Source organism: Pleurodeles waltl, chromosome 4_1 (assembly GCF_031143425.1).
Source record: "Pleurodeles waltl isolate 20211129_DDA chromosome 4_1, aPleWal1.hap1.20221129, whole genome shotgun sequence".
NCBI classification, from domain to species: Eukaryota; Metazoa; Chordata; class Amphibia; order Caudata; family Salamandridae; genus Pleurodeles; species Pleurodeles waltl.
This window is the reverse complement of record NC_090442.1, coordinates 101,598,100-101,609,905: the sequence shown is the minus strand read 5'-3', so window position 1 is coordinate 101,609,905 and position 11,806 is coordinate 101,598,100. Positions and strand designations below refer to the sequence as shown.

Genomic DNA, 11,806 nt, shown 5'->3' with positions numbered 1-11,806 from the left:
CATCCTTTTACCATGCCTTCTCTTTGCTTACAGAGAGGTACCCCAGATGGGGGTAGGGTTCAGTCCCTTTGAGCTCCTCTATGGGTACCCTGTCAGGGGACCCTTAAGCATTGTCAAGGAGGGGTTGGAGAAAGCTCCAAAGACACCCCCTCAGGATGTGGTCAGCTACATGCTAGCCCTCCGCAACCAGATGAACCGCTTCTGGAAAGAGGCCAAAAGTAACCTTGAGGCCAGTCAAGAGGTAATGAAATGCTGGTATGACCAGAAGGCCACCTTGGTAGAGTTTCAACCTGGAGACAAAGTGTGGGTAATGGAGCCAGTAGAGCCTAGAGCTCTCCTGGACCGCTAGTCTGGCCCATTTGAAGTAAAGGAGAGGAAAGGGGAGGCCACTTACCTACTGGACCTCCAATCCCCTAGGAACCCCCTAAGGGTGCTCCATGTCAACCGACTGAAGCCTCATTTTGAGAGGTCTGAAGTCAACATGCTTCTGGTCACAGGTGAGGGCATGGAAAAGGAGAGTGAACCTCTCCCCGACCTCCTCTTTGTCCAAGAAGGTGATGGGTCAGTGGGAGGTGTCATTCTCTCTGACTCCCTGACTCTAAACCAGAGAGGAGACTGCTATGAGCTGTTGGAGCAGTTCTCCCCCCTGTTCTCCCTTACTCCTGGACTGACCCACCTCTGTGTTCATGACATTGACACAGGTGACAGTCCCCATGTGAAGAACAAAATTTACAGGTTATTGGATAAGCTGAAGGCCAGCATCAAGGAGGAGGTCTCTAAGATGTTGGCTTTAGAGGTTATTGGGAAATCCAGTAGTCCCTGGGCCAGCACTGTGGTGTTGGTCCCTAAGGCTACTGCCCCAAGTGCGAAGCCAGAACTCAGGTTCTGTGTGGACTACCGGCTTCTCAACTCAGTCACACGGACTGATGCTCACCCCATCCCCCGAGCTGACGAGCTCGTTGACAGACTAGGCGCTGCCAAGTTCCTGAGTACGTTTGATCTTACTTCAGGGTACTGGCAGATCGCCCTGACTGAGGGGGCTAAAGAGAGATTTTCCACACCTGATGGCCATTACCAGTTCCGGGTGATGCCATTTGGGTTGAAATATGCCCCAGCTACCTTCCAACGGTTGGTTAACAGGGTCCTAGCTGGCAAGGATGCCTACTGTGCAGCCTACCTGGACGACATAGCTGTCTACAGTTCCAGCTGGGAGGAACACCTGCTCCACCTCAAGGAGGTGCTTCAGGCTCTGCAACAGGCAGGCCTGACCATCAAGGCTAGTAGTGCCAGATTGGGCAGGGTTCCGTGGTGTACTTGGGACATCTAGTAGGTGGTGGCAAGGTGCAGCCACTCCAGGCCAAGATTGAATCTATCAAGGCCTGGCAACCATCTAGAACACAGACTGAGGTGAGAGCCTTTTTAGGCCTCACCAGATACTACCGCAGATTCGCAAGGGCTATGGTACCATTGTGTCACCCTTGACAGAACTCACTTCCAAGAAACAACCTAGGTTGGTGAATTGGACAGAGGCTTGTCAGAAAGCCTTTGACTCCCTGAAGGAAGCCATGTGCACGGCCCCCATGCTCAAGGCCCCTGACTACTCCAAGGAATTCATCGTGCAGACAGACGCTTCAGAGCATGGCATAGGGGCGGTCCTAGCACAGCTGAACGAGGAGGGCCTAGACCAACCAGTAGTCTTTATTAGCAGAAGACTATTACCACGGGAACAGAGGTGGAGTGCTATTGAGAGAGAAGCCTTTGCTGTGGTCTGGGCACTGAAGAAGCTGAGGCCATACCTGTTTGGGACTCACTTCTGGGTTCAGAAAGACCACAGGCCCCTCAGATGGCTCATGCAGATGAGGGGTGAAAATCCCAAACTCTTGAGGTGGGCCATTTCCCTACAGGGGATGGACTTTACGGTGGAGCATCGCCCAGGGGTTGACCACGCCAGTGCTGATGGTCTCTCCAGATACTTTCGCCTTAGCGATGAGAGCTCCCAGGAGGTTGGGTAGCTCTCCCCACTTTCAGCTGGGGGGGGGGACACATGTTAGACCTGACAACCTTAGGGTGATTTTGCCTGCCTCCCTCCACTTTTTGGACACTGCTTTTGCTGGCTTTTAGACTCTGCGCACTTTACCACTGCTAACCAGTGCTAAAGTGCATATGCTCTCTCCTTTTAAACATGGTAACATTGGATCACACCCAATTGGACTATTTAATTTACTTATAAGTCCCTAGTAAAGTGCACTGTATGTGCCTAGGGCCTGTAGATTAAATGCTATTAGTGGGCCTGCAGCACTGGTTGTGCCACCCACTTATGGAGCCCCTTTACCTTGTCTCAGGCCTACCATTGCCATTGCCTTTCACTGCCACTTCGACTTGGCATTTAAAAGTACTTGCCAAGCCTAAACCTCCCCTTTCTCTACATATAAGTCACCTCTAATGTGTGCCCTAGGTAACCCCTAGAGCAGCGTGCTGTGTGGGTAAAAGGAAGGACATGTACCTGTGTAGTTTACATGTCCTGGTAGTGTAAAACTCCTAATTTTTTTTTCACACTACTGTGAGGCCTGCTCCCTTCATAGGCTAACATTGGGGCTGCCCTCATACAGTATTGAAGTGGTAGCTGCTGATCTGAAAGGAGTAGGAAGGTCATATTTAGTATGGCCAGAATGGAAATACAAAATCCTGCAGACTGGTGAAGATGGATTTAATATTACTATTTTAGAAATGCCACTTTTAGAAAGTGAGCATTTCTTTGCACTTAAATCTTTCTGTGCTTTACAATCCACGTCTGGCTGGGTTTAGTTGACCGCTCCTTGTGCATTCACTCAGACACACCCCAAACACAGGGTACTCAGCCTCACTTGCATACATCTGCATTTTGAATGGGTCTTCCTGAGCTGGGAGGGTGGAGGGCCTGCTCTGACACAAAGGACTGCCACACCCCCTATTGGGACCCTGGCAGACAGGATTGAACTGAAAGGGGACCTGGTGCACTTCTAAGCCACTCATTGAAGTCTCCCCCACTTCAAAGGCACATTTGGGTATAAAACAGGGCCTCTGCCCTACCACCTCAGACACTTGCTGGAGAAGAAACCTGAACCAGAATCTGCATCCTGCCAAGAAGAACTGCCTGGCTGCTCAAAGGACTCACCTGACTGCGTTCTACAAAGGACTGCTGCCTTGCTGTTGGCCTGCTTCCTTGCTGAACTCTTGCCTTGCTGCAGAAGTGCTCTCCAAGGGCTTGGATAGAGCTTGCCTCCTGTTCCCTGAAGTCTCAGGACCAAAAAGACTTCCATCTTTCAACTGGACTCCATGTGCACCGTAGGATTTGACGCACAGCTTGCTCTGCGGTGAAAAATTCACTGCACGCTGATCCAGAAAGAAGCCGCTCGGCCCCGCAAGGAAAAGATCGATGCAACGCCTGCGGTGCGACCGGAACTTCGACGCACGGCCCGCCTGGACAGCGCCGCCCGACTTCCAGAGAGGAAATCGACACAACACCTGCCGTGAGGGAGAAACTTCCACGCACAGCCCACCGGAACGATGCTCAGCTGGACAACAAGCCCAGGAATCCACGCACAGACCTCGGGGCATCTGAAAACCCTGCGACCCACAGAGGAGACTGTCCGCGCGCTGGAAATCGACTCAACGTCTTCCCCGTGTGCAAAATAACAATGCAAGTCCGTGTGTGACGGGGCGAAACCGACGCACAAACCATTTTTCCACGCATCTCCTCCTCTGCGGCCCTTTGCGGAGATTTTTCACTCCAAACCAGGTACTTTGTGCTTGAAAGAGACTTTGTTTGCGTTTTAAAGACTGAAGACACTTTATATCACTTTTCAGTGATATCTCTACAATTTCTTATTGCATCTTTTATCATTTTTGACCTAAAGATACTCAGATAAATATTATATCTTTTTCTAAACACTGTGTGGTGTATTTTTGTGGTGCTATATTGTGTTATTGTATGATTTATTGCACAAATACTTTACACATTGCCTTCTAAGTTAAGCCTGACTGCTCAGTGCCAAGCTACCAGAGGGTGGGCAAAGGATAATTTGGATTGTGTGTGACTTACCCTGACTAGAGTGAGGGTCCTTGCTTGAACAGGGGGTAACCCGACTGCCAACCAAAGACCCCACTTATAACAGGCCTGTTTAGGATTTATGAGGGCAGCAACCCTTGATGAAGTAAGTGGGTTGATAGAGGGACTAGGTGTAATGACGAGAGGAGGACTCTGCTCCAACCTTATGTATGCACAGCATACAATTTTTCTCTTAACCCTTCTCTCTTATTTATGTCACATCCCCATTCGCCCTCACTGTCTGAGTACAGGAGGTGCCCATCCCCTACATACCATGAGGCACAGCGCCTTAGGTGAGGAGATAAAATGTTGGTTTAAAAAAAAAAAGCAGCATGTGTTTGTCTCCATGTGTGCAGCGCATCACATTTTAAATCATGATGTGTGTGTGTAAGATACTTTCACACAAGAGACTCTAAAATAGTGTTATGTTTGGCAAAGATACTATAGTACTACTCATCCACCTTTGGAATAGTGTTGATACAATGTAATATATTCTATTGTCTTTATTAGGTTAACTGACCTTTGGAGAGTATGGGATTGTAGGTCCTTTCCTTCATCACATTAAATGTAGTGTTGCATGCGGGATCAGCTATAGCCCTGATGAATGCCCCAGACCTGGATAGGCCTTGAAATGGGCAGGAACATCTTGGCATAAGTGAGGCGCATAAGGGCCATTGTACCCAAAGTTGTCCTCCATTTTCTTATTTTGTGTTTTTTTAACCATACTGAGAGTACCACTTGATAAAGAGATATCTTGTTGTTTTCCCTGAGTTATGTGGATACCGGTAATTTGTTCAGAATAATAAATATCTAAGAACTGTCTCAGGTAAGAGCCCCATGAGGTTGAGTCCACCCTGGTAGTATCATCTTACCAGGGTGGGATGAGGTTTGCTTTGATGAAGCATGTCACATTACGTGAGTGAGCCTTCCTCATCCAATTCTTGGAATTGTCCAAATCCATGAGTATGGGTAAATAGGCGGATGAAATAAGTGACTGTGAGTGATTTCCTCTCCTCTTGCAGGGCTTGAAATAGTTTTTCAAGCACTATTCACAGCCGGAATTGCACCTCTTGTGTGCATGTGACAGATTTAGAGAATGGTGCGTGCCTATTGTAATATCATCCACCTTTATCTCTCTCTCTGGTGGTATAGAATTGGCTTAAGCCCAATTGGCACATTTAAAATAATTGTTAGTCCCTAGCAAAGTGGTACCCCATGTACGCAGGACCTGTAAATAAGTGCTATTAGTGGGCCTGCAGCACTCATTGTGCCACTCACTTAAGTAGACCTTTAAAGCCTGTAAAGCTTGCAAAATGGCAGCACACAGAAAGTGAAAAAAAATAGGAGAAATAAAGACATGTCTCTTTGTTGCACCTTCCATGGCGAGGAGTACGATTTTGATGCATTCCCAGTTTACAATGCCTTGTAAATCTGGGAATGCACCAATGTTGCATGGGAAAACCACCTGCAATGACCATGGAAGGCCTCCCTGATGCAGTGTAAGGCAACGCAGTGACTTGCGCTGCATTGCCTTAAATCATATCTATAAGATCATAAAAAGCCATGCAACGTGGCTTTTGTGTGGCCTAGTACACGTGGGCCTGCACTACGGGCCCCCACTGCTTGAATATAAAGGTTGAGTTTGTTACAGCCCCACACAACCCCCTTCACCTCTCTATGTGATGTAGTGTCTGTGTTGTCTATGTTACTAACAGTTGTAAAAAGGTTTCATGAATGCAGTGGTGGTTGAAACCCAATTTCATTTTATAGAATATCACACACAAGTCCTGTAGTAGGTCAGAGGCACTTCATGGGTAAAAGTGTTTTTTCAACATTCTAAAACTACACTACAAATCATGGAATAGATTAATTGTATCCAGAGTTTCTTGAGAGATGATGGATTACAGATCTGTTTACAGCAAACTGCTGTCATTATCAGTTGAGCCAGTAGTGAGTGTTCCCTCAAAAGTAATCATCCAATAGCTGGGTTCAGCTTGTCTCTCCTCAGCCTTTTTTCAACAATCATCATGGGAATGGAGGCTGCAGCGGGTGGATCTGACAGGTCCTTCCGTGAGAATCTCAGACAGCATCTGGTGCAATATGTGCTGAAGACCTCTTTGATTTGTTAGTGATTCCAAAGGGTTTTTAGGAAATCAACTGCTCATCTTTTTAAGGAATATATTGATATAATCATATACATAAGATATGTACTACTAAAGTTAAAATACATCATTGCAGACTACACTCTATTGCCAATTGTGACCGAAAGAACATTGCAGGAAGAGTGAAGAAAATCAGAGAAGCAAGTGTGTCAGACCCTTGCCTATACTTTTACATGCAGGTTTCACCAGAGGCACATAAAAATAAAGATAGAATTCCTAATGAACCAAATCGGATGTGATAAATGTAGATTACCTAATATAGTCATAAGTTAGTTACCATTGTCAAAACAAAGTATTTAGGCCCTAATTATGGCTTCAGCATTTGTTTTTCAAGACCGCCGAAGCCACAGCAGCCAGCATTCCGCCAGTGCTCACGGTATGCTGGCCACCATTTTAGGAATTTTCTGGTGGGCCAGTGGGCTGAAACAGCGTTTCCGCCTGCTGGCCTAGCGGAAAACTCACCACAACATTGATGCCTGCTCGAAATCGATCCGGCGGCAATGTTGTGGTGCGTTGGGTGCGAAAGCACCCTTCACGCATTTCACTGGCAGTAATTTGGGCAGTGCAATGCGCAACAGAGCTGTCCATGGGTGCCCCTGCCAAGTGCATGGGCAGAGCAGGGGCCCACATAATAGGGTGGTCGGACCACCCTGTCTGTGGCTGTCCGACGTCCATTGCAAGTGTGGGGGTCTTGAGACACACTCGTAATGAGGGCATCAGTCTTTTGGAAATATATTGACACAGGGTACATATGATAGTAGAATAATGAAATGTTAATAATGTTTGAGCGCAGATAAGTCTATGGTAATTGACGCTTCACTTGCCTGATTACATTTGATGAAAAATTAAAAAATGTAATCAATGAAAATTAAACCAGTGAAATGGAATGGACCAGAGTTTATTTAGCGTCACTATGCATTTTATGTTCAGCCAAAATGTGGCCCATCATGCATAATATGAAAAGAAACTTGAATGAGTATGCAGATTTCAAGTCAGTTAATTGCAGGTTACATGTGTGATAAGATAACCTTTGAACATTATCACATGGGTATGCTCTATATAACCATGGAGTTTAAAAGGTTCAGGTCAACTTTGACACAGCCGTTTGTTAAAAGACGCAGGCCCAGATTTATGCAAAAGTGGCGGAGCGTGGTGCTGCACAAAAAATAGCAACCACTACTTCTCCACTTTTGAAACACAGGGATGCACCGTATTTCCAGGAATATGGAGCACCCCTACGCTTTCCCCTGAGCTAGTACTGAATTAAGCTGTCTGTGCCAACGCAGGCATCCATACACCACAGTGCATGGGTGTCTGCGTTAAGGGGATAGATTGTTTATGTGCAGGAAGGTATCCCGTCCTGCACATAAACATCTGTAATGGGTAGGTGGCACTTCTATGTGCGCTGCAAAATGCAGCACACATAGAAGTACCAAAGTGTAATTTTGGAATAATTGTTTATTTGCACGAAGGGAAACCTTCCTGCACATAAACAATCATCCATGCCATTTTGCTTCTTCTATGTATGCTGCAGAATGCAGCACACATCAAAAAGCAAAAAACGAGGAGGAATAAAAACATTCCTCCTTGTTTTGCCATGCTAAGGCCACCCCTGGGGTGGCATTAGTTTTTGGCACTGCCACAGATTTACGATATCTCGTAAATCTGGTGCAGCGTTCTTGTGAGGATAGGGGCTCCTAAGTATGCCCCTCAGACTCCATCTCCAATTCTACTCTTCCAAGACTATGGGGTTGTATGCAATGCATTAGCAATAATACAGAAAATGCTAGTATAACTCCTTGACATGTGGGAACCCAGAATGAGAATAGCAGAGCAGGAACCTGTAGCACAGGGACCATTAATTAATAAATGTAAGCAGACCAGTGCATTTCACTTAATTTGTATAAGATTTAACGGGCTTAGAAGGGCCGCCTTCATGTTTTCCAAGCATGCATCTTTTCAGTGTGGGTAGAAGAGCATTTAGTCAGGAGCTATTTTACAGAAATATGCAGGATGTTTTACCGGTTTGATTCTTTGGAGCAATTGAAAAATTCAGCCTTGGTGATGTGGGATTGAATGTAGATATGTATCAATGATAAAAGCCCATAGATTTGGCGGCTGCTGCAGACACTAAAGATGTCACTAACAGCACACATTGTTCAGCCACTTCAGCATCATTGAACTTCCATAGTGTAGAAGAAGTTTTTTTTTATTTCAGTTGCATACATAGGAGCTGTATATCATAATCAGAAGATCTAGTACTTAGGTGTTTTCTGTATATTGGTTGATGGTGGCTGTGCAATCTTTTCAAAGCAGTGTCTAGAATGGTTTGTGGTAAACGCTGCCTGGGGTTGGTAGAAACTAAAGCCTTGGAGCACTCCAGATGGTTTATTCTTTATGAAAGGTGGAAACCAGTTCTGTAGAGGTCCACCGATTATCAAGCATGTGCAAAGCATGTGGACCATTGTGCCATAACTGACAGCACTGAATGTTTGAAGGAAAACAAGCAGACTCAAAAAACAGGTATTATCTTCAAGAAAAGGTATGACAGTATTCAAGACATGTAAGTAATCCAAATTGTCTGCAGTATGAATGCTGGTGGCAGAAAAGATTGTTATTGGAGACATTAAAGTTAAACATGAACCACTCTCTTAATATTTATTCAGAGGAAATCTAGTTGCAAATTGTGTCTTTCATTTTGAAGATTTGTTTATCCTGAATAGACTTCAGAAGTGTTGAGAATTAACCTTTTTATATTGAGTTTAGAATGTCCCTTCTGATTGTGATGCACGTAAACATCTTAGGATCATTTGGTAGGAGTAAAGTGCCCAAACTTGTATTCATTTATCAGTTATGGAGAACATCAGGGATAGAAGAAAGTTTTCTTTTTTAATATATTTTTATTAGATTTTTGATAACACAACAATATATCATAATGCAGCAGTGCTAGTAAGGAACAGACATCCTTTTGTAATCCTATATACTATAAACAGCAACTCAGTATATAAGAGTGAGATCTTAGGTACATTTGATAACAATCGACTGGTAAATTTATTTACTTTTAAAAATAAAAATAAAAATAATTGAAATTAGAAGGGAAAATAAATGTAAATGTAGGTTTACCAGCACGCCATGGTCACCTGTTCTTTGCTGCATATGAAAATATGCAAATACGTCTAGCACATTAACCACTCCAATTAAAAAAAAAACTGCAAGGGAATAATGGAGCTATCATTGCGGAAAAGGAGCATGTGTAGCTGCAACTGTGTAGTGTGGCTTTATCTAGTGTTGAAGGAAAGCAGGGAATCTGCAATTGCATCTGCAGAGAGTAGTTTTGTTATCCCTGATCAATTAGCTGTGATCCAGATTGCTTGGTGTGTCCATTGAACATTTTGATGGGTTTACCAGGTCTAGGCATTTTAGAAGTTAGAACTGTGAGTGAGGTCCCAAAATCAGTTTGGCCACTTTCAATAGTCAAAAATGGGCCAGTGTTTTCAGACCTAGTCCAATTCAAAATGAAGTGTGGTGGTGCAGCGCAGAAGTATATTTTGAGATCAGGCACAAACGCTCATGACTGGATAGGCATACCCGATCTAAGTTGTGGGTTCTTCTCTTCATGCAAGGTTCCACAGTAATGTTTGAAGTCTGGCAGATATATGTTGACCTCAAGCTATATGTATAGTCACAAACAACTATAACATGTTAGGCAATACCACCATTTTAGTACAATTCTGCTGCCCAGAGAGAAGGGAAGCTGGATCTACCTTTCCAGGTGTGTGGTAAGTTTTTCAACTGCGAATCCTGGAAATATGTTCGAAGGATGCCATGATATTTAGAAGAATCTTGATGGATATACTTGAAAAAAATGATCAATATTTGAAGAGAGGGAAGTGAAAACTAACAAAATGATCACATTTTTTATAGTCTTCACAAACATGTGGAATGCAGAATGTCATTAACATTGTCCATGGTCCCCACTTTTAACCGACAATTCAAATTTTGACAATTGGTAGCAGAATGTTTACTTTCAACTCTTTATCTCCTCATTTTCCATAAGGTTCCTAATTCAGGATCAATGAAAAGTAACAGGACCCGGGTGACAGAGTTCATTCTCCTCGGACTTACAGATTACCCACGGTTGCAAATTCCACTCTTCTTGCTCTTCCTTCTGATCTATTCTGTTACACTCCTTGGCAATATTGGGATCATGGCATTAATTAGCATGAACCGTAAACTTCACACACCTATGTACTTCCTGCTCTGTAATTTGTCCTTTGTAGACATTTGCTATTCTTCAGTCTCTACGCCTAACATGGTTGTCAACTTCTTGTCAGTGAGGAAGACAATTCCATTCGCAATGTGTGCCATACAGATGTTTATAAACTTTACGATGGGAAGTACAGAGGTTTTTCTATTGACGGTGATGGCCTATGACCGATACACAGCTATCTGTAATCCATTACTGTATTCAGTTATAATGAGCAGCAGGGCCTGTATTTACCTACTTATTTTTATATATTCACTTGCCGTCCTCAATGCACTGACCCACGCTGCCCTCACTTTTACGTTGCCCTTCTGCGACTCAAATGAGATCACTCATTTCTTCTGTGATGTGCCCCCAATCTTGATGATCTCCTGCGCTGATACGGCCATCAATGAGATAGTGCTGATTTCACTGGCGGGAGGTCTGATACTGTTATGTCTCATCATAATACTTATCTCTTATGCTTACATTGTGGTTGCCATCTTGATGATTAGTTCTTCTGAAGGAAGATGGAGAACCTTCAGCACTTGTTCCGCCCACTTTGTCTGTGTTATTATATTTTTTGGGACTCTTGTTTTCATGTATGTCAAACCCTCCTCAAGCCACTCAATGGCCCAGGACAGAGTTGCATCAGTGTTCTACACAGTGGTCATTCCAATGTTGAATCCAATCATTTATAGCCTGAGAAACCAGGAAGTCAAAGAGGCTTTCAAAAAATCTATAGGCACAATTTGTGTCTAAAGAAAGACAGAAATATCATGTTTTTTTACTTTTTATCCAAAATAAATCTAAGCTTACTCTTGTGAGATTTTATTTTAGTTCTTTGAACTTATTTTTTAGCATTCATTATCCTGAAAAATACAGGAATGATGTTAATAATTAATATAAAGCATGACTCATTTTGGTTTCTAAATTACAATGCATTTTTTAAAATTATGGAGGGAGTGGTGAAACTGGTGTTAGGTGTTAGTCAATGAAATTACATTGTATATTGAGAATCAACTGTAGGCTATGTCGAAATAATGACTTTCTAATTTGTGTGCAAGGCTTTAAAGAGAGAGAGTGTGTGTGTGTGTGTGAGAGAGAGAGATAGAGATTCTTTAAAGGTTAATTGCTTATATTGATCGGTAGGGACTGAAAACGCTCATACTATTTGGATTTATAATACGGTCAAACTTGAGACATTTATATTTTGTCATGTAGCAGAAAGGAGTTTTAATGTTAGAGCAAAGTATTTTACATAATAACTGAAGCGCAGCCAAGCAAATGGTACCAAACAAGCCTTCCTGGTGA

At 43.7% G+C, this 11,806-nt stretch overlaps 1 protein-coding gene across 1 annotated transcript; it reads left to right on the top strand.

Moving 5' to 3' along the window:
- Positions 1-475: 475 nt before the first annotated feature.
- LOC138287062 (olfactory receptor 5AP2-like) lies at positions 476-11,254 on the top strand (the record flags this gene model as incomplete). Its single annotated transcript, XM_069227421.1, has 2 exons — positions 476-497; positions 10,353-11,254. Coding segments are annotated over 2 exons (924 nt in total), but the record flags the coding sequence as incomplete, so codon positions are not given.
- Between the last annotated feature and the right edge of the window lie 552 nt (positions 11,255-11,806).